This window comes from Miscanthus floridulus, chromosome 11, assembly GCF_019320115.1.
Source record: "Miscanthus floridulus cultivar M001 chromosome 11, ASM1932011v1, whole genome shotgun sequence".
Classification (NCBI taxonomy): Eukaryota; Viridiplantae; Streptophyta; class Magnoliopsida; order Poales; family Poaceae; genus Miscanthus; species Miscanthus floridulus.
The window spans coordinates 95,019,923-95,042,626 of record NC_089590.1 but is presented as its reverse complement, the minus strand read 5'-3'; the positions used below and the strand labels follow the sequence as shown (position 1 = coordinate 95,042,626).

Below are 22,704 nucleotides of genomic sequence, written 5' to 3'. Positions count from 1 at the left end.
TACTATCCATGTTATTATCCTTGGCGATAGAGTTTTGATTTGATTCCTAAGCTAGAGAGGCTCCTCTTTAAGAAAGTTTCATCAATTACTTCAAGTTTAGCACATAGCAGGGTTATAAGAGCAATTTTCTTTATTTCTTTATTTGCTAGTTATAGGAATATGTTGAAGTGCGTGCCTGGTGCAAGCGGTAGAGTCTTGCCGCCTGTGATTGGAAGGTCTCGGATTCGAGTCGTGGTCTCCTCGTATTGCACAGGCAAGGGTAAGGCTTGCCACTGACATCTTTCCTAGACCCTACACAGCCTATGATCGGAAGGTTCCGGGTTCGAGTCACAGTCTTCTCGTATTGCATAGGCAAGGATAAGTCTCGCCACTTACATCCTTTCCCGGACCTCGCACAGAGCGGGAGCTTTCTATACTGGGTACGCTCTAGTTATAGGAATATGCTACGGACTTTTTAAGGGCTCGTTTGGCAGCGGCCGGGACCAGGTTTCGGCCCGTTCTGAAATAAACAAACGAGGCCTAAATGGAGTATTAATCAGCGAGAATGGCTTTCAACATATAGAAAAACTTTTGTACAGAAATTATTGGAGGGTACAAAGTTCAAATTTTACACTCTTGAAGAACTCTTGAAGAACTCAGGTGCTCTAAAGTTGGTCATCACTGTGAGAAGTTGCTTTTAGCTTAGCATGTGGCAGAAGAATTCAAGTTGCAATTATGCTTTAAAGTTGTCATCACTGTGTAAGAAGTTGCTTTTAGCTTAGCATATGGCAGAAGAAAAGTTGCAATTACTTTTAACCTCGGGTGGAACAGCCGAACAGGTTTGAGGGGTTATAGGCTTATTATAGTTAACTTCGATGGAGTATGAATTCAGCAATATGACAGGGAGTGAACCCTGTATATAAGGGCACTAACCAACATATGAATAGATGTAATAGATGGATGATAGAAGGGCACTAACCAAGATATGAATAGATGTAATTGATGGATAGATGGATGATAGAAGAAAACACTGATTGAATAAAATTTCATTTTGAAGGAAAGAGTTATTGAAAATATGTAGCCTCATAGTTTCTGAATTGGAACTGCCTTAATATCAAGTTTATAGAGAGTATTAATATCTACCACAAAGAGGTACATTATTATGAAATTATACATATACATTACAATGATGTCATAAATATTCTTCTCCTTTTCTATAAGCTTGATCAAAGTTAGAATAGTTTTGACTTAGAAGAAATTTGGATTCTTTGTATTTCAAAACGGAGGGTGTACTCAGCCTTCCCCAAGACCCCAACCCCACCTAGAACTGACTGCAAGCTCCAACCATTACCAAATCGATGAACAACATGCATCACAGTTGCATCAGCAATAAAAAAAAATATATCATCACATTTACAAAATGTTTTACAACATTTAGAACTGTACCAAACTTCATGAGACATATAACTATAAACAGAGACTATCTTTCCGCTGAACATCGAGACAATTCCTGCGCTTTTGCTGACATCCTATAACCACAATGAACTTACCAAAACATCCTATAACAACAATACCGAATGATGCATTTGTTCATAATCCATATATACATGATGTGGGCGTGAATGCTCATTCTTTTATATACTGGTGGAGGCTCCGTGGAGCATGGACTGGATGTCGTGTACCATACTTCGATGCGTGGGGGAACTCCATGTTTTATGTTTCTTTTTACTCGCGACTTGTGTCTGAAATTTTTATTACCAGGAATTCATAAACAATGGACCATTCCGCCGTGTCTTCTGGCAGAATTGTTTCTTCTTTACACACCATGCCTCAGTGAAAGTACTCACCTAAAGTTAAAGCAGCCATCAGCGAGTGAAATTATAAGAGAATATAATTGGAGGAATATTAATATATTGCATTGGACCTCATGAACTGATTATATAGAGTACATGAGACTAACATCTCACATGATTAGGCAATGTGATACTATTCCTAATACTCTAACAGCCCCTAGGCTACCAGCCGAACAGGCTTGGTGCCGGCCCATAGCAGGCCCCTTAGGCGCCTATTCTAACACACCCCCTCAGTCGAAACGTCAGCCACTCTGCACGTTTAGACTGGACCTGAACTCCGTGAACACTGAAGTAGGCAGCCCCTTGGTGAAGATGTTTGCATATTGCGAAGCAGTAGGAACATGCAGAACACGAAGATCATCAATAGCAACTCGCTCCCGGACGAAGTGAAGATCGATCTCAATGTGCTTGGTGCGCTGATGTTGCACCGGATTGGAGGACATGTAGACGGCACTGATGTTGTCGCAGTACACCAGTGTGGCGCGCCGAAGAGGGGCACGTAGCTCCAAGAGAAGCTGTCGCAGCCAAGTCGCCTCTGCAACTCCGTTAGCCACTGCGCAATACTCGGCTTCAGCACTTGATCTTGACACTGTATTCTGGCGCTTGGATGACCAGGAAACAAGATTGTTGCCGAGGAACACTGCATAGCCCGAGGTGGACCTGCGAGTGTCCAGACAACCAGCCCAGTCAGCGTCGGTGTAGACAACAAGATCAGTCGGAGTAGACGGTCGCAGCAGAAGACCGAGGTGGAGTGTGCCCCGAACATAGCGAAGAATCCGCTTCAGGGCAGCAAGGTGAGGCACTCGAGGGTCATGCATGTGAAGGCAAACCTGCTGAACAGCATATGCAATATCTGGGCGAGTGAATGTCAAGTACTGAAAAGCTCCTGCAAGACTGCGAAAGTCTGTAGCATCAGACACTGGGCCCCCCTCAGCTGCAGCAACCTTGGAGTTGGTGTCAACTGGAGTAGAGCACGGCTTGCACTCAGCCATCCCGGCGCAATCTAAGATATCCAGCATGTACTGTCACTGTGAGAGCAGAAGTCCATCGCCGCATCGTTGAACATGCATCCCGAGGAAGTGATGTAGTTCACCAAGATCTTTCATGGCGAACTCCCGCTGAAGAGCTGAGATGATTCGCCGAAGAGAATCTGAAGATGAAGCTGTGAGGACAATATCATCAACGTAAAGCAACAGGTAGGCTGTGTCTGATCCGCGCTGATAGATGAAGAGAGAAGTGTCTGACTTGGCTTCAACAAACCCAATGGACAGCAAGTAAGAAGCCATCCGACTGTACCAAGCACGAGGAGCCTGTTTCAAGCCATAGAGCGACTTCTTTAGAAGACAGACAAAGTCGGGATGAGCTGCATCTTCAAATCCGGACGGCTGCTGACAATACACTGTCTCAGTCAAGTCGCCATGAAGGAAGGCGTTCTTCACATCCAGCTGGTGAATGGGCCAGCGGCGACAGAGCGCAAGGAGAGCACCGTGCGAACAGTGGCAGGCTTCACGACAGGGCTGAAGGTTTCATCAAAATCCACACCAGGCCGTTGGGTAAAACCACGAAGAACCCAACGCGCCTTATACCGCTCGAGGGTGCCATCAGACTGAAACTTGTGCTTGAAGATCCACTTCCCAGTGACAATATTGGCCCGAGGCGGACGAGGCATAAGGTCCCAAGTGCAGTTCTGTAGGAGAGCACTGTGTTCTTCTTCCATAGCTGCTCGCCAATTGGGGTCGGCAAGAGCACTACGGAAGGTCTTCGGCACCGGTGAGAGAGGCACGACGTGGTAGATAGAAGGCATCCTGAAGCCGCTCTTTGATCGTGTGCCCATGGGGTGCTGGTTGGCTGCCGGAGGAGCAGGAACCGCCCCTTTGGGCAGCGGGGCAGCGGCAACAGCAGTGGGGGCGGCCGGTGCAGCAGCCGGGCCGGCTGGGGCCGCAGTCGGGGCAGCCGGCAGCTCCCGTTGTCGACGACTGTAGACGTACGTGAAGTCGCTGGTCGGCCGGGGTGGCCGAAGGGGTGGGAAACCCGGTGGTGGCCCACGGGGTGCCTGAATAGACACCGAAGAACCCGAGGAAGACGAGCCTGCACGCAGCGCGTCGGGCAGCTCCAGGGCCGCGCGTGGCGCGGAAGAGAGACTCCTGGTGGCCGCGCGTGGCGCGGTGGACGTCCTTGACACCCGCAGGGCGGGGGGAACGTAGAGTGCGGGCGTCCGAGGATCCTCAGCATCCTCGGGAAGCTCCAGGGGCGCCCTAGGCACGGCCGCACGGGGACCGGCAGGGGCGCGGGTGGCGTCGAAGGTGCTGGAGGGAGTCCCTGCAGGTAAACGCTTGTGCGACGGTCCAATAGGAACGGGCACAATGTCAGTACTGTCATCGGCAAGAAACTCGAGGTCTGCTGGAGTACTGGGACCATGACGCTCAGCGAAAGGGAAGGCCGTTTCATCGAAGATGACGTGCCGAGAGATGATGACTCTATTGGATGATAGGTCAAGGCAGCGGTACCCTTTATGATGAGCTGAATAACCTAGGAAGACACACAGGACAGACCTAGGAGCAAGCTTATGAATAGCAGTGGCGGACATGTTGGGGTAGCATTTGCAACCGAAAACTCGCAGATGATCATATGTGGGTGGCTTGCCAAACAAGGCAAGATGAGGTGTGGAGAACTCTAGAGTCTTGGTGGGCAATATGTTGAGGAGAACAGTCGCCGTGGAGAGAGCCTCCGCCCAGTAGGAGGGAGGCATGGACGCCTGAAAGAGTAGGGAGCGAACAACATTATTTGTAGAGCGAATAATGCGCTCAGCTTTACCGTTCTGAGGCGAGGTGTAAGGGCAGGACATGCGAAGGTGGATGCCCTGGGTGAGGAAGAAGTGGCGGGTGCTGGAGTTGTCAAACTCTTTCCCGTTGTCGCACTGGACGGCTTTGACGCGGGCGCCAAACTGAGTGGAGGCGTGGGCGATGAAGTGAGCAAGCGTGCTGAAAGTGTCAGATTTAAGTCGTAAAGGAAATGTCCACAGATAATGAGTGCAATCATCAAGTATGACCAAATAGTATTTATAACCAGAGATGCTGACAACTGGAGAGGTCCATAAATCACAGTGAATAAGATCAAACTTGCTACACGCACGAGAGGTGGACACATGAAAGGGTAGACGAACATGACGTCCGAGCTGACAAGCATGACATAAATCTGAACAATCCTGAATAGAAAAAGACACACTAGACGCTAGCTTTGACAAGGCCTCATGACCGGGGTGCCCAAGACGCCGATGCCACAGTGGAGAGGAGCCCTGAGCGGCAAAGGAGAGTGCTAGTGGAAGGCGAAGTGGGTACAGTGGCCCGGAGCTATTACACCTGACGATCTCTTTCCGAGACGGAAGAACCTTCACAGAACAACCAGCGGGGTCAAACTCAACAGAACAATTATTGTCAATAGTGAATTGGCGAACAGAGATAAGATTCTTAATAATTTGTGGCGACACAAGAACATTATTAAGACGTAGAGAAGGTGATAACTCTGTGGAGCCAGTTGCAATGACAGGAATAAGGGAGCCATTACCGACAATAATAGATGAAGGGTTAGGGTACCGCGAAGGTTGAGTATGTGAAAGAGAAGACTGAGCTGTCATGTGTGAAGAAGCACCTAAGTCGAAGTACCACTCATTGTTCGAAGGAGGGGTCAGCGACGTCGTGCTGAATGACGCCGCGAGGTCCGTCGGGTCCCAGGAGGGGAGACCGGTCATAGGGTTGTAATACCCCGGAGCGACCCACTAACCGACAGCCTGCTGGTGGGCAGCAACAAGCGCCTGCTGCTGCTGCTGGTGTTGTGCCTGCTGCTGCGCCTGGAGGTGAGGAGGCACCGAGATGGGCGCCAGAGGTGGTCGAGGGCCCCCTGGCCACATCTGGATGGAGCCGGACCAGGGGTTGTAGAAGCTCGGCCAAGGGCACCCCCCTCCGGCCTGCTGCTGCTGCTGTCCAGCAGCTTGCTGCTGCTGGTTGTTGCCGGTAGGAGCCTTGGAACCCTGTCCTGAAGAGCCGCTGCTGCCCTGACCTTTGCTGCCGCCGCCACGCTTGTTGCGGCGGTTGTTGGAAGGCTTGGAGCCCCCGCCACCGCCTCCAGAACCGGTGCTGGACGAAGGAGGAGCTGCTGTAGGAGTCGTAGTGGCAGCAAGGGCAGCTGCTGGAGTCTCCTTGCGGTTTGCCATGGTGAGTTCCTCGAGGATGAGGTCCTCACGGGCCTCCAGGAACGTGGGGAAGGGCTTGGCGCGGCGTAGCAGGGTGCCGACGTGGGCGAAGCGCTCGTTGAGGCCGCGGATGACGTTGAGGACGAGGGTGCGGTCGGTGATGACCTCGCCGAGGGCCGTGAGATCATCGGCCATCTTCTTCAGCTTGCGGCAGAAATCGGTGACGGAGAGGTCGCCTTGGACGAAGTTGCGGAACTACGTCTCCAGCTGAATGGAGCGGGCCTCCCGATTTCCGAGGAACTGCGACTCGACGACGAGCCAGGCGTGACGAGCTGTGGAGCCCTGGGCACGGATGATCTCGCCAAGATCGTCCGTGAGCGTGGCGATGATCCAAGACTTGACGACGCAGTCCATCCGGGCCCAATCGGGGGAAATTGGGACTGGAGGCTCTTCGCGGACATGGCCCTAAAGCGAAAACTTGCCGAGGATGAGCAGGAATTGATCGCACCAACGGTTGAAGTTACCGGAGTCGACGTCGAGGACGGTGGTGACGTGGTTCCGGATGTTGCTGACGGCGACCGCCTGGGAGTGAAGCTGGAGCAGCGCCACGGCCTCGTGGTGGAGCATGGCCGCTCGGAGATCGGCTGGCGGAGAGGCGCCTCCAGGCGGTGGAGAGGCGCCGCCCGATGGCTCAGGTGCGAGTGCAGCAGCGGCGGCTGCGCGTTCCATGGCCGCGCGCGCAAGGGCTTCGCTGGCGCGCAGGGCGGCGTCGTCCCGCTCCTTGGCCGCGGCTGCGGCCTGCTGCTCGGCCTCGAGAGCGCGTGCCAGAGCAGCATCACGCGCCTCCTCCTTGGCCACGCGCTGACGCTCCAGGCGCTGCGCGGTGGCGGTGGCTTTGCTGGCCTGCTCATTGGCGAGGCGCCGAGCGACCTCGTCACCCTGGAGCGAGGTGGCGGAGCTATCTTCGTCGCCCTTGGGGGTTGTTGGAGAGGACGACCCCATGGGCGGGCTGCGCGGCTGTGTGCCGGCGCGCGAGGGCGCTGCGCAGCTGGTGCCGGCGTGCGTGGGGTGGGTTGGGCAGCGGAAGACCTAACCTAGTTTGATACCATATAAGAGAATATAATTGGAGGAATATTAATATATTGCATTGGGCCTCATGGGCTGATTATATAGAGTACATGGGACTAACATCTCACATGATTAGGCAATGTGGTACTATTCCTAATACTCTAACCGCCCCTAGGCTACCAGCCGAACAGGCTTGGTGCCGGCCCATAGCAGGCCCCTTAGGCGCCTATTCTAACAGAAATTAACATGAATGTTGAAATTGAATTTAACACAGAAAAGATCAAGGTTCCATGTCCTTACATTGCTAATCATCTTTGCAGCAAACCAGGCAGAATCAGTACCAAATGAAGGGGGGAGTACTCTTATTCCCTCTGAGATATAAGGTGGAAGAAGTTGGTGAAGCTCTTTCTCCAGCCTCTCTGTTGTATTACATGATATTCGTCAGAGTCACCGAAATAAATAAGATCTAGAATAATTAGCATTAGCCATTATTATCCCACTTTCTTTTTGATACCAAGTAATATCTAAAGAGTATATCAGCCCTAATATGCATAGGAAAAATACCTGGTAAACCAGGCAAGCATGACGATCCACCAGCTAAAATGGCCGTCTTGTACCAGCTGTCATCACCAACCGTTCCTGAAGTATAGCAGTGATCCATACATAGAGCTACTGCTTTATGCAAGCCCATAGCACGCCTGCAAGTGCAAGATCAATATTGAGCAACCATAACTAAACTGTTATGAAAGCACAAATCAAGCAATATCTGAATATTCCGTACATTCCTCCCATATGGGGCTGAAATAGAATTTCTGGAGTCTTGAATCTCTCTTCTGACAGAGTGAACCACCCTTCACCATCAACCTCGCAGGACGCTTGTGTATCTTTACGTAATTCAGCTTCATAATCAGCGGCTACGTAGCAAAGTTTCTTTACATGAGAGAGAAAGAGAGGCAGAGTCAGAAGCCAGAGATAAGCTTCATTCTAAATACAATTAGCTTGTCTGTAGATATTAGTGAGATTCTTAAAAGAAATGTCTGTACTCCAAACAACTTTAGCATTGCAGCATAAACAAATTTTACCTCCTTTATGGCTCGAACAGTGTACAGTGACTCACAGGATATATTTCTCCGCTGCATTAACTCCTTGAGAAATCCAGTGAGTTTAAGGGCACCTTGCCCCACAGTTTCAACACCTATCTCATACATCACCCTACCTTGAAAGACTGTTGAAAACATATTAATATATTATCAGAATGGTGAAATGTAAATGACATTGATATGTGCAGCTGAAAGATGCAGACACCAAACAGCACGACTAATGTTCCACAAACTCACAAGAACACACAGTAAATACTTGAAAAACCTTAATAATATAGATATGGCACTGGGAACAACAGAAGTTGTATTGAATCCAATGTGCACAACAATACCAGAGGTCCGTTTAGAAGCAACAAAGATAGAACTGCCTGGAAACCAAATGCCAGTGAGCTCATTGCTCATGAAAGTGTACTCAAAGATAGTTTGTAAATATGTCGTGTTAATGAAGGACATACAAAGTGTGAAGAATTGAACATCAAACAATATTTGACACTTGGGCCATGAAGAAAAATGGCATGTCTACATTAAGATGTGATACTGAATACACTATTTAAACACGAAGCTCTCAGTTGGATAGCTCAAGCTTTGACTAAAACTCATGGTTCTGATGTGATGCAATTACACGAATTCACGGAAGCGAAATCATTAGGACAAAAGTGTTTCAGGAAAGGAACAATGACTGATTAAATAGAAAACATGAGGTAGGGGAATCCTGTTGGTTTAACTAGTAATCAAATAATGCAATAATGCATACTTGATCGACAGCACAAACAGTAGGAACATTCATGTTAAACAAGACAGAGTACAACGTCTCCTTGTATTGCTTTCTTGAGGCCCTAGCAGACTCGGTATCTGTGACAAATAGAAAGTTCAATCAAGTAACATGGTCAAAATGCAGGACGGTAAACTAGGGAGTTGGGTCAAGTAAGAATGCAATAACTCAAACCATCAGAGTGACACAGTGGAAGGACAACAATAACTGGCTGAGTCGAAGGCTTTATTTGCATCCTGTAAAAGTCAAGAATAGGATGTATAATACAATGAAAAAGAGCAAACAATTTACACTAAACATCACAACAGATGGTCCATCAGGTAAAAATAAGTCCTTAATAATCCTCAAGGCTAACTCCGCCTATGGTGGGGCGCCTTTGGTGTCCCAGCATAGCAGGTCCCAAGCCCTGGTAAATGAGGAGGGTTGTGTTAGGCGTGGCGAGCCAATGTAAAAACTTAGCCACTTAAATGGAGATGAAACCCAAAAGAAAATCGTTGGGGCGTAACCCTCTTAGCGACGCGCCATATCGGAACCCGGGTATGGTGTTAAATGGGCCGGGCCGTCACCCCCGTGACGCGCCGTGTCGTGATCTGGGCATGGTGTCAAGTAACCAAGGATCGGGTCGTCGCTTCCTTAGTGGCGCGCTACATCGGCGCCCGGGTGTAGTGAAAAATGAGCAAGGGTCTTCGCATCAGAGTCGACGAGTGCGAAGGGTAAGGAAGCTAGTCGAACCAACTAGGATCCGTTTAGGTAGTTGGAATGTAGGGTCACTTACAGGTAAGTTAAGAGAATTAGTTGATACCGCGACTAGGAGGCGTGTAAATATATTATGCGTTCAAGAGACTAAATGGAAGGGTCAGAAAGCGAATGAGGTGGACAATACAGGTTTCAAGCTTTGGTATACAGGGACAGTCGCGAATAGAAATGGAGTAGGAGTTTTGATTGATAAGAGCCTCAAGAATGGTGTGGTGGGAGTGAGAAGGCAAGGAGATAGGATTATCTTAGTCAAGCTTGTCGTTGGTGATATGGTCTTGAACGTAATTAGTGCGTATGCCCCCCCAAGTAGGCCTCGACGAGAGTGCTAAGAGACAGTTCTGGGAAGACTTAGATGGCCTGGTTAGAGCTATACCTAGTAGTGAGAAGCTTTTTATAGGAGGAGATCTTAATGGGCATGTAGGTACTACAAGCGCAGGTTTCGGGGCAGTTCATGGAGGTTTTGGGTATGGTAGTAGGAATCAGGAGGGGGAGGAAGCTCTAGACTTCGCGGTAGCTTTTGACCTGATGATAGCCAACACTTTCTTTAGAAAGAGAGAATCTCATCTAGTGACCTTCAGTAGCGGACAACACTGTAGTCAGATTGACTTTGTCCTCGCAAGAAAAAAGGACAAACGAGCATGCTTGGATTGCAAAGTGATACCAGGGGAGTGTGTTGTTTCTCAACATAAGCTTTTGGTGGCAGATTTTCGTTTTCAGATGCGTGCCCGTAGGGATAAACAAGCTAAGATTGAAAGAACAAAGTGGTGGAAACTGAAAGGGGAGACGTCAGAGGTATTTAGGGAAAGGGTTATCAAAGGGGGCTCTTGGAAGGAAGAAAACGACATAAACAATATGTGGGACAAGATGGCAACCAACATTCGGAAGGTAGCCTCAGAGGTGTGTGGAGTAACCAAAGGAAGGGGACGTGAGGCTAAAGATACTTGGTGGTGGAACGAGGAAGTCCAAAGGGCTATTAAGGAGAAGAAAGAATGCTATAGACGCTTGTACCATGACAGGAGTGTAGACAACATAGAGAAGTATAAGGTGGCAAAGAAGACTGCAAAGCGAGCTATAAGTGTGGCAAAGGGTAGAGCGTACGAGGATCTTTACCAACATTTGAGTACGAAGGAAGGAGAGAAGGACATTTATAGGATGGCTAGGGTTCGTGAGAGAAAGACACGGGACTTCAACCAAGTGCATTAAGGATGAAAGGGAGCATCTCTTGGTAAAGGAGGATGAGATCCGACATCGATGGCAAGAGTATTTTGACAAATTGTTCAATGGTGAGAATAAGGACACAACCTTTCAGTTGGATGACTCTTTTGATGACACCAATAGGCGCTTTGTGCGGAGAATCCAAGAATCTGAGGTCAGAGAGGCGTTGAAAAGGATGAAAGGAGGTAAGGCGATGGGACCGGATGGTATCCCAATCGAGGTGTGGAGATGCCTCGGGGACATAGCTGTAGTATGGTTAACCAAGCTGTTCAACCATATTTTTCGATCGAACAAGATGTCTGATGAGTGGAGGAGAAGTATATTGGTACCGATCTACAAGAATAAAGGGGATATTCAAAGTTGTACAAATTACCGAGGAATTAAGTTGATGAGCCATACTATGAAGCTATGGGAGAGAGTTATCGAGTATCGCTTGAGAGCAATAACGCGGGTCTCTATGAACCAATTTGGTTTCATGCCCGGAAGGTCAACCATGGAAGCCATTTTCTTAATAAGACAAGTTATGGAGCGGTATAGGGAGAAGAAGAAGGACCTACACATGGTTTTTATTGACTTGGAGAAGGCTTATGATAAAATACCAAGGAATGTTATGTGGTGGGCGTTGGACAAACTTAAAGTCCCAACGAAGTACGTCGGGCTCATTAAGGACATGTACAGCAATGTTGTGACTAGAGTTCGAACAAGTGATGGAGACACGGATGACTTCCCGATTAGGATAGGACTACATCAAGGGTCAACTTTGAGCCCTTATTTGTTTGCTTTAGTGATGGATGAGGTCACAAGGGACATACAAGGGGACATCCCTTGGTGTATGCTTTTCGCGGACGATGTAGTGCTAGTTGATGAAAGCCGGACAGGAGTGAATCAGAAACTGGAGTTATGGCGGGAGACTTTGGAGTCCAAAGGTTTTAGACTTAGTAGAACTAAAACTGAGTATATGAGATGTGACTTCGGCACTACTACTCGGGAGGAGGAAGATGTTAGTTTGGAAGGTCAAGTAGTGCCTAGGAAGGATACCTTTCGATATTTAGGATCAATGCTACAGAGGGACGGGGATATTGATGAAGATGTTAGCCATAGAATCAAAGCAGGGTGGATGAAGTGGCGGCAAGCGTCTAGTGTCCTATGTGACAAAAGGGTACCACAGAAGCTAAAAGGCAAGTTTTATAGGACGGCGATTAGACCTGCTATGTTGTATGGTGCAGAATGTTGACCTACGAAAAGACGACATATTCAACAGCTAAGTGTCGCGGAAATGCGTATGTTGCGTTGGATTTGCGGTCATACAAGAAGGGATCGAGTTCGGAACGATGATATACGTGAGAGATTAGGGGTAGCGCCAATTGAAGAAAAGTTTGTCCAACACCGGTTGAGATGGTTTGGACATGTGCAACGGAGACCTCCAGATGCACCGGTGCGTAGTGGAATCCTAAGTCAGGATAGTAACGTGAAGAGAGGCAGAGGAAGACCGAAGTTGACTTGGGTAGAGGCAATAAAAGGAGACTTGAAAGGATGGAATATACCCAAAGACTTAGCCTTAGATAGGAGTGCTTGGAAGACAGCTATTCACGTGGCTGAACCTTGATTGCTTCTGTTGGGTTTCAACTCTAGCCTACCTCAACTTGTTTGGGACTTAAAGGCTTTGTTGTTGTTGTTGTTGTTGTTGTTGTAATAATCCTCAAGGCTCAAGCTCCAGTCGACTTCAAACCAAAACAGAGGCGAAAAAAATAAAAGTAAACTTTTCATCTTTCATTTGTCAGCTTTTTTTGGGTAAGAGACTACAATAAACAGCAATCTTCGAATATACTAGAATTTTGTGTTGAATACATATCTGTATATCCCAATAGGGCAAAGGATGCTGGAACACCAGAGTGTCACCCATAGAACTTTTCTATCGTAGATAATTGAAAATATAAAGCATTATGAAAGAACTATCTCCTAGCATGTGAAATCAACAGCAAGCATGCAAGCTGAAATATAAATGAGCACACATCGTAGAATAGCAACGGACATTCATGCTGACGTGAAAAGCTAGAGATGGTGAATCGTTTAGACAGTACACAGCTTAATCAGCCTAAGTTTTCATAGACATAGCAAAAGGTGCTCGATATGAATTCACCCAATGCGGCAATGCCCACTAGTACCGTTGATAAAATTCCCTTTTAACACACAAAAAGGACATACTGGACAAATTTGCTGTACTAACCAAGGAAAACCGTGGTACTGCGGAAGCGATATGTAATTTCAAACCTCGTATAGATTGTAGAGAAGAAGTGACGAAGCCTTGCATACATAGGTGCTTCAATGTTACCAAATTCCTGCATGATAATCACAACAGGCACAGAAATTAGCAACATCTCTTTGTGCTCTGATGATTCAGTTAACACCAATCTTGAAATAGTAAGTTAGCATTGGTCATCACAATATTCATGGGCATCATGTGCCTTTAAGATGTGACCCTTGCCACCGATCACCACAGCTTACCAAGAATGTAGCACAACGCCCAGAAGGAGCAGCGTACTTGCTCCAGCCATACTTGCAATACCCAGATCCACCTTCAATAAAAGAAACAGAGAGGACACACCAAGAACTGAGGTTACAGCAGCAGACAAAGAATAAAAAGAAGAAAAGTAGCATTCCATAGCACATGTAAAGAGTTAAATTTGATCGTAGTACTATGGCAATCTTTTACAGATATAAAATGTAGAGTATTCTAGTACAGTAAGCTTTCCTAGTAACTGAAGGTGTACAGACAGAACTACCATCCATTTTGTTATGCAGAAATACTTAGTCAATTAGGCAACAATCCAAACATCAAAGGTTTACTTCATTCAATAGTTTCCCGAATATTTGTTTTGATTGAGCAAGCGCTGGGCATCTAATCGAAAGTAAAATTGGACATGTCAGGAGTATGCTTATCTCTTACCATCCACTATGAGAATACCCGGGACCACCGCTCGGAGACCGTAAATCTGCTTAAACGAGAGCTGCGGCGAGCTGTCGTAGTACAGCCTACAAAATGTCAAGCGATATCAGGCACAACACCGAGCGCAACCGGGGCAGAATTAAGCACTGCGACGAGAAGGTAGAGCGAGTGGCGCGAACGGCACGCACGCACCACGGGTGCGAGGAGGGGCCGGCGGCGAGGTGCGTCTCGGCGAAGACAACGAGGTCCCAGGGCTCGGGGCCGAGGCGGAGGAAGAAGGCCCAGAGGCCGTTGTCGGAGGCGAGGACGCGCCAGGCGCGGCAGACGGCGCTGGAGCGCGCGGCGTCGAGCGGGCCCAGCAGGCGCAGGATCTGGGCGAGCACGTCGGTGGGGACGGCGTCGAGCGCGCCCAGCGACAGCGAGCCGTGGTACTGGTACTGGAACTGCTCCGCGCGCTGCGCATGCGCGCGGCGGGCCCGCGGGGACCCCGGCGGCAGGTCGGCACCCGGCGCCGCGGCGCGCGCCAGCACGGAGCCCCACACCTTGCGGAGCAGCATCGCCATGCGAGCGCTGGGCTGGGCTGGGTCGGTCGAGGGAGCGAGGGAGGGAAGTGGATGGGGTCGGTCGGTGATCGCCGCGCGGACAGTGGCGTGCGGGGTGGTCGGTGGCGGGCGCGCTACATATGCGCGAACACGGCCGGCCGAGACGAGGGAGAGGGAAGAAGCGGAAGCCACCAGATGCTTTCGGCACGGACGGCCATGGCCATGCAGCCCGGCCCAGCCCAAGGCCCGTTTTTTTTGTCGACCCAAGCACGGCCTGGCCCGGTGGCTAGCAGGCCCGGGCTAGCCCATCACGGAGGAGCAGGCCGTGCTTGGCCCTTACCCCAGGCACCCGGCACGGCCTGCTACAGAACAGGCGGCCCGCTAGCGACCCGGCCTACCGCCTCCCCACGCCCCCTGCGCCCCGCATATATAAGCGGGGGTCTCTAGTCGCCTCGCCTCGTCCGCTCCGCTCTCCGCTCTCAACCCTAACCATAATCCCCACTCGCTCGTTGTGGCGCAGCCGATCCTCGCTCGCCCAGTCGCCTCGCCGACGGCCGGCTCCGCAGTTCGCTCCTAGCCCTAACCCTAATCCCCACTCGCTCATCGGCTCGTCGTGGCACAATCTCTGCTCTCTCTCGCCCGCAACCACAATCTGGCGAATCTGAGCTCACTCTCATGATCTACTGATCTCGTCCGTCGTCCCCGACTCCGGTGACCTCGATCCGCCTATCTAACACTGTCTCCACTCTCCTCCCTTCTCCCTCTCTCCCCTCTCGCTCTCGGTGAACTATGTGAGATTCGTGACCGTGTTCCCGTCCATCCCTCCTCCACCATTCGCCGTCGTTTCTAATCGGTGTCTCTCCTCTGGGTGGTCCTCGTAATCTTCGGCACTGGACTCCGGTTGCGCAGGTACTCCACTAACCCTAACCCTAACCCTAGATCTGTCTTCTTCACTTCTTGTGTCTCTTTCTCTTCCACTGAACGACTAACTCTGGATTTGTATCTCTACCTCTTTGACTCTCTGTTTTCCTCCTTTCGTGCAGGTTAGTTGCTGATGCATCGTCGTCCTCTTCCTGTGGCATAGACCGAGCACGATGGCCGCACGCACCGTTGAGGAACGATGCTGGAGATCAGCCGTCCACGGTCAAGGTCGGCATGGTGGATGACGACAATGTCGTCTATCCACTCACCGGCAACGATGACCTGTTCGCGGCAAGGCTGGTCCCCGAGGACGACGACGACATCTGTGACGACGCTATTACGTTATACGATGCTACTACGTTGTTGGGTATCGATGTCGGTAGCGGCTCTGCTCCGATCGATCTGGACGGTGGCGACAGTGGTGGAGGGGCAGAGCCGGCGCCATCGGCGACAGCGATAGGGACGTTAGTCAGCTCTAATAGCACAGATGGTACATCATGCCTTGGAAAGTGTAAATCTGGTGTCTGCGTTGATTTTAATGAGATCTATGAGACTGTGAACGATCAAAAGGTTCGAACTGCTGCTATCTATAAAATGTGTAAGAGTAAATTATTTGCTAGATCTTCTGCTGGCACCGGCCATTTGATTAGGCACCAGAAATCTTATAGGAAAAAGGCTGATCACGCTGCTAGGGTTTAGTCTAGGCTTTCTTTCAATCCTAATGGATCTGTGCATAACTGGGACTATAATTCTGCTATTGCTCGTTCTGAGTTTGTGTCGGTTGATTGCTATGCTTGACCTTCCATTAGGTATAGGTGAGTCATAGGCATAGGAGGATTACATTGTTCTTGCTCATAACCCTAGGTTTGCCAAGGTTTCTAGACAGACCAACACTAGAGATCTTGGTAAGCTGTTTATTGAACGCCTTGATAAGCTTAAGAATTTTATGTTGCCTGCTGCTTCTTCTGTTGCTTTGACTTCAGACATTTGGTCTGGTAATGCTAAGGAGGACTATATTAGTGTTGTTGCTCACTGTGTGAATGTTGATTGGGAGTTAAAAAGAGTTATTGGTCTTAGGCTGATTGAGGTTAAACATTCTGGTGAAAACATTACTGAAAGAATTGCTGCTGTGGTTGAGTATTGTCTGATTGACAAGATTTTCTCTGTCACTCTAGACAATGCTTCTTCTAATGCTAAGGCTATGAACACTTTGACACCTCTATTTGCTTGTTACTTGGGTCCTGATCCTTCACATGATCCTTTGTATCCTAGTAACCGTAAGTACAGTCTTGTATATCAACATTGTGCTTGTCATATCATTAATCTCATTGTAAAATCTAGATTAAAGAGGTTGAAACTTTACACAAAAGATCTTAGAACTGCAATTAACTTCTTAAATTCTTCTAATCAAAGAATTTCATTGTTCAAGAAATACTGTAATGCTAAGGGTGTTAAACCTAGAAAGTTTGGCTTGGATATGAATATTAGATGGAATTCTACTTACCTGATGCTTAAACACTTGGTTCCATACAAGAATGTCTTTTCTGTGTTCGTTAATTCCCATTATGGTTCACAATTATTGACTACAAATTATTGGTATTTTGCTGAGAAGTTATTGGAGTTTTTGGAACTCTTCTATGACTCCACTGTTGTTCTATTTGGTGTTTATTATCTTACAAGTCCACTTGTTCTGCACTATATCCTAGAGATTGCTTCTCATTTGCATGTATGTGAAAAAGATCATAATCTGAGAGCTATTATATATCCTATGAAGCTTAAATTTCTTAAATATTGGCAGGACATACCTCTGTTATATTCATATGCATTCATTCTTGATCCTAGAGCTAAGATGAGAGGTTTCTTTAATGTGCTGCAATTACTTGGTGAATATACTGGTTCTGAGTACAGTTCATACTATGCTGATATCAAAACTGAATTGTATAAACTGTTTAACAAATATGAGAACAAGTTTGGTGCAACTAGGTCTCAAAGGGTTGCACAACCATCACATCATACAGGTAAGAAAAAGCAGGCATAGGGAAGAATCTTTGGCCATAGATCAGGTGTTGTTGGTCCTTCCCATCTCCCTGCCACTTCATCTTCATCTACTCCTGCTGTTTGTGAGCTCCAAACTTACTTAGACAGTGACAATGTCACTTCTTATGAGGATGATTTTGACCTACTTCGGTGGTGGCGTGACCATAAGCTAACATTTCCAATACTGTCTATAATGGCTAGAGATATCATATCAGTTCCTGTATCTACTGTCTCTTCAGAGTCTTGTTTTAGTTTGACAGGTACGATAATTGAGGAACGACGGCGGCGCTTGTCACCAGAGACTGTGGAGATGCTGACCTGCTTAAAGGACTATGAGTTAGGAGAAAAAAGGGAACAACATGCTGTTGACAACCAAGAGCTTGAAGACTCATTCCAGAACTTGTACCTTGATGGAGATGGACCTGCTGGTGGTGCTCCTGGTACTTAATGATGTACTGAGGTTGAGACTTGACTCCTGAGGGTGTGTGTGTGTGTGTGTGATTTGTGACTATGAAAGGGTGTGTGTGACTGTGAAAGACTTGTCTATCATTTGAACAATGGTTAACTAAGAGCTGGCTGCACTCTTTTTTTCTTTCTAGGGTTTCTCACAAGGATGAGTTTAGCTAGAAAGGTTTTTAATGAGGCAACATTGCACTAAACAAACTCATTTTGGTTATTTCTGTTATTTGTCGGCTTTGGAGTTTGGAGTTTGATATCTCTGTTGGATTGTGAATGATTGGTCTATCGGACATTTGGACTTTGATTCTGTGAATGTATGAAACTGTGATCTGTGAATGTATCAGACATTTGGACTTCGATTATGTGAATGTATGAACTGTGAATGTATTGGACGTGAATGTATGAATTATGAAACTTTGATTCTATGAATGTATGAAACTGTGATCTGTGATCTGTGACTGTGAATGTATTGGACATTCTGTGAATGTGAAACTATGATCTGTTTGTGAATGCAAGGGTAACAGGCCGTGGCCCGGCACGACCCGTGATTCTGGTCGTGCTTTGCGGGCCGGCCTAGCACGGAAATTAGCCCATAGGGCCGTGCCTGGGCTGAAGGCAAGGGCCGTGGCCTTGTGAGGCACGGCGTGCCGTGCCGGCCCGTTGGCTATCGGGCCGTGCTAGCACGGGCCTGTGCCAGGCCGGCCCGTTGGTCATCTATACGGACGGGCGGGAGCGAGGATGGCAGAGGGAAGGGGAGGCGAACGGAGTCAGGATAATTGTCGCGTCACGTGCGGCTCGAGCGCCACTTGACGTGGCCGAGCTCGCCTGGCAGCAGTGGCACTGGTCTGACCGGTGAGCTGCTGTGGTACCGGCCGGACTGCTGGTGGTAGCCTCCTGGTACACTCGGCTCGGGTCACTGGCTACTGGGACCGTTGCTTGGTTCCAGTCGAAATGGACATCATTTCCGTGGTCCACTAGCTGCCTGTTTGGCTGGGCTTATATGATCGTATACGATCGTGGATTATAAGCTGGAACAATATTTTTCTCTCACACCAAATTAGCCAAACTAGCCAGCAGTAATATAATCTATGATCGTTTACGACGAAACGAACAGGCTGTAGGAGTCGGACGCCTAACAGATGGGGCAGCAGCGACGCAAATCGATTGGAAATGTAGCTTGAGATTGTTTGCATCATTTGGAGTTTAGTTGTTTCTGTTGCGCCTAATCCGATTGCCCACCGCATAACTACCAAACCAACATTTTTTGCTTCATCAGAAGCAACTTCCTCACCATGTCTTTTGTACCCTGACATACGTCACGTATTCATGTGTGTGATTCTGTGTGTCCATAGCTCGTGCATTAGTCTACAGTAGTCATCACAAATCATGAATAATTATTATCTTAGTAAGAATTTTATCTGTATTTAATAGTCTTTCACATAAATATTTTTATTGACATGACGACGTTGTTAATTAAGAAGAAAGGGAAGACTTGAAACCCTATTGGCTCAGATTCCAATTTATAATTCTAAATGAGTCATGAAATTAAATATCTATAAAACAATAGAACGAAACTGTACGTTAAGACAGAGTGTTTCATTCAGGTTTCAATTTCATTTTACATGTCGGGGCAATATTATAAACAATACAAAACTCTCCCCTCAGGATGACCTAAGTTGCACACCAGTTGGCTCTTTAAGTAGTCCAACATCCATCCATGGTAACTTGGCTCTTTACATTTAGAAAAAAAAAACTTGATCTTTACCGTCAAATTCCACATTTATTTATATGGTTCAGATGCCAACCATTTTATGATTACAATATATATCATCATATGCCCCCTGTCCAGTTCATCGATCCTACTTCCAGATCGTTCGAGACAATCGGCATCATCGTCAGGACATTTGCGCCCCTTTAATAAACTCGTCACGATACATCGGACATCTGGAAGTTATAGTTTACATTACAAGGTTAATCTTTATAGATATCTCTATGTATATACTAAGTAGTTTTTTCATGCCTCAAACACCCAAATAGCAAGGACAAAAATCACATATATTCTATGCACAGTACGCAATCACGCTGATCAGATCAGCAGCCTGCTGAAACCCCCCAATAACTAGTCTTGGAGACTTGGGATCGACTGTATAATAATTTGCTCTAGCCATCGTATAACGACCTGCGGACGGGCCAACGACCAACCCTACGCCAGGCCCAGGATAGAGATGAGCAGAGCAGCCAGCCACCACAACCTGTCCCGGTCCCGGCGATCACCGACGAAGTGGCGGTCGATCGTGCCTGAGGTAGGCCAACTACACAGAGATTTTACAAACAGAAGACGGAGCCTATACGCGGCTGCGCCTAAGCCGAAGCGGCATCAGCAGATGACGCAGGAGTTGGGGTCCTCCTCGGCGCTGACGTACTGGGGCGGGTACGGGTGAGGGTACTGGTGCTGCTGCGCGGCGGCGTACCACGGGTGCGGCGAGCCGTACCACACGACCTGCTGCTGCTTCTTGTCGCCCTCCTTCTTGTCGCCCTCCTTCTTGTCCTCCTTCTTCTCCTCCTTGGCTGGCCCGACGGAGACGATGGCGGCGGAGACGACCTTGCGCAGCCTGGCCACGACGTCGACGGGGTCGACCAGCCCGGTCACCGTCAGCTTGGAATCCTTCATGTCCACGGAGATGGAGTCGATACCTGCGCGTGTGGGGTTGCGGCCGTCAGAGATGATGAGAATTCGATCGGACATGAACTCACTCGTTACGAACTGAGAATTCGATCGCGGTTCTGCAGGACACGGATGGTGCCGGCGGCGGCCTCCGTGACGGTGACGGAAGTGAGGGGGGAGGGAAGCAGAGCAGAGGAGAGGAGTGAACTGTGAAGTAAGTACCGTGGAGAGTGGAGACCGCCTTGAGCACCTTCTGCTTGTCCTTGTTGTCATGCAGGTCCAGCTTCAGCACCACTTTCTGCGCCACGACGAGCGGCGATGAACCCCGTTAAAACCCCGGGCCATACACACGGACATGGAAACACCAAAATCGGTGCGAATCGAGCGAGAATTCTGAGGCGATTGGTTTACCTTGTCGGCCATGGCGAAACCGATCCTCCTCGAGTCCTCCTCCTAGGCTCCTAGCTAGCGCGTGGAAGCGAGACCGAGAGCCGCCGGCTGTGCCTTGGGCCTTGGCTATGTCCGACAGTCCGAGCTGCGGGGGCGGAAATGGCCGTGGGTGTGTTCTCCTCTGCCTGCCTCGGCGGTGAATCCGATGGGCGTGTGCTTGGATTGGATGGGGGCGGCAAAGAAGCCCGAAGGCGACCCGGATTTATAGGCCGGCGCCTGCGGGCGGGCGGCACTCGGCACGGCAGGGCCCTGGCCACACTGGGCGCATCGACAGCCCCGGTCGCGGACCGATGATTTCGTTTGCTCCGTGCCGAGCCGGACGGGAGCGGCGTCGCGCGTGGGGCCGTGGGCAACCAAGGGCGCCGGGCCAGGCCAAGGGAGCCGCGACGAAGGCAAGGTGGCTGTCCTGGGCGGGCGGGCGATCGGATCGAGCGCGATCGCGTGACGACGGACGCGCTGGCCGGATCAGTGGGCTAAAAGCCGTTAAGAAAGCCGGTGATGACGTCGCGAGGAATTATCTATTTTTCTCTGTTCGGTCGCTCGAGTCGTCGTTCCGCTCCCGGTGCTTGCTCCTGCTTGGACTCGTCCGCGCCGCGCGTGGTGGGTGGGTGGGTGGCCAGGGGGAGTCTGGGTCTCAGGGAGGCCGTTGCGGCGTTGCCCTGCCGTGTGCAAGTGGAAACGCAGCCGCCAAAGGAGATCGCGCCGCGCCCCAGCCAGCCAGCCAGCCGCTTGACGGGGTCCCGCGCCCACCAGTGGCCGCGGCCGCGACGACTTTTCGAATTTGCCGGGTCTTCGTCCGCTTCCGGGTGGGCTGGACGCCCTGGGCCGGTCGTCGTCCGATCCGATCGGCCGCGTGCATGGCTGTGGCGTCTTGACTGTCTTGCGACTAGTGGGCGGTGACGCCGTGGCGGCACTGTTGCCAGTGCAAACGATCGAGAAAAGTGATACCGGCCTGATCGTTACCGCCTGCAGTGGTGGTGTTGGTTACTCCAAGCTCGAAAGTGATTGTACTGTCACTAATGTGTGTGTGAGAGACGGCCTGTTCGGCTTGGGCTAAAACGATCGTGGATTATTTTGGTTGAAAATTTACGATTGTTTACGACCAAGCGAACAGGCTGAGAGATTGTATCGTATCGTATTGTACACAGCTAAGCTTCCGGTAAGCTCGAACTTGCCAGTGCATTGATTGCACTGTCGCTGCCATACAGGACTAAATGCCCACGGCCCCGTTCGCTGATCTGAAACTTGACTAAAAACACTATTCCGGTTGAATCGTTGTGAGAGGAAAACACTGTTTTGGTTAAAAAAAGAAGTCGAACAAGCTGAATATAAGGTAAGCCGAACAGAGCCGTTGATTGCAATCAATACACAGCTAAGCTCGAACTTGCCAGTGCATTGATTGCACTGTCGCTGCCATACAGGATTGAATGTGTATTGACAGTGCAATCAATACACAGCTAAGCTTCCGGTAAGCTCGAACTTACCGGTAAGCTACCCGAGTACGTAGTTTGCATTGACACCGACAGGACTGAATGCACGCGTCGCCGAGTTGACTTGAAGCACGTCTCGGGTCTTCCGGTCTCGTACACCCGTCCGTCCAGTCCGTTTAGCCATGGGGGGCATGGGCCATGGCGAGGGGAAACGTTGCAGAAATTTCATTCCCTGAATCACCACGTGGCCCAAAACTTCCTCTCCCTGTCGCGTCCATTGGTCAGAACGAACTTTTCTGACGTCTTCCATGCCCGGATCGA

General features: G+C 49.3%; 3 protein-coding genes across 4 annotated transcripts; all 3 read right to left on the bottom strand.

The window, feature by feature from the left end:
• Window positions 1-9: 9 nt before the first annotated feature.
• LOC136492677 (actin-related protein 8-like) lies at window positions 10-14,980 on the bottom strand. Of its 2 annotated transcripts, none has more exons than XM_066488674.1 (11): window positions 14,072-14,879; window positions 13,880-13,965; window positions 13,438-13,508; window positions 13,204-13,271; window positions 9,136-9,197; window positions 8,477-8,557; window positions 8,172-8,314; window positions 7,871-8,019; window positions 7,654-7,787; window positions 7,390-7,508; window positions 10-1,826 (listed from the first exon to the last, which is right to left on the bottom strand). In XM_066488674.1, exons 1-11 carry the CDS (start codon window positions 14,440-14,442, stop codon window positions 1,734-1,736), a joined length of 1,377 nt encoding a protein of 458 aa, XP_066344771.1. In that variant the 5' UTR covers window positions 14,443-14,879; the 3' UTR covers window positions 10-1,733. The 2 variants fall into 2 exon arrangements, with proteins under 2 accessions (XP_066344771.1, XP_066344770.1); XM_066488673.1 differs by lacking the exon at window positions 10-1,826 and adding an exon at window positions 6,409-7,110 and having other exon boundaries at window positions 14,072-14,980.
• Window positions 5,608-6,209, bottom strand: LOC136492683 (uncharacterized). Its single transcript, XM_066488679.1, has one exon. It carries the CDS (start codon window positions 6,040-6,042, stop codon window positions 5,608-5,610), a length of 435 nt encoding a protein of 144 aa, XP_066344776.1. The 5' UTR covers window positions 6,043-6,209.
• Window positions 14,981-19,795: 4,815 nt separating the features above from the next.
• On the bottom strand, window positions 19,796-21,389 carry LOC136494015 (heavy metal-associated isoprenylated plant protein 39-like). The gene is made up of 3 exons (XM_066490155.1): window positions 20,915-21,389; window positions 20,726-20,801; window positions 19,796-20,532 (listed from the first exon to the last, which is right to left on the bottom strand). Exons 1-3 carry the CDS (start codon window positions 20,924-20,926, stop codon window positions 20,216-20,218), a joined length of 405 nt encoding a protein of 134 aa, XP_066346252.1. The 5' UTR covers window positions 20,927-21,389; the 3' UTR covers window positions 19,796-20,215.
• Window positions 21,390-22,704: the final 1,315 nt, after the last annotated feature.

Coding starts and splice junctions, on each gene's coding strand:
- LOC136492683 (XM_066488679.1), bottom strand. CDS start 6,042: ATGGCAAACCGCAAGGAGACTCCAGCAGCTGCCCTTGCTGCCACTACG.
- LOC136492677 (XM_066488673.1), bottom strand. CDS start 14,442: ATGGCGATGCTGCTCCGCAAGGTGTGGGGCTCCGTGCTGGCGCGCGCC. Junction 8,558..9,135: donor TCCACTGTGTCACTCTGATG/GTTTGAGTTATT, acceptor TTTGGTTTCCAG/GCAGTTCTATCTTTGTTGCT. Junction 8,020..8,171: donor CTGTTCGAGCCATAAAGGAG/GTAAAATTTGTT, acceptor TCTCATGTAAAG/AAACTTTGCTACGTAGCCGC.
- LOC136494015 (XM_066490155.1), bottom strand. Junction 20,533..20,725: donor GGCGGTCTCCACTCTCCACG/GTACTTACTTCA, acceptor CCACACGCGCAG/GTATCGACTCCATCTCCGTG.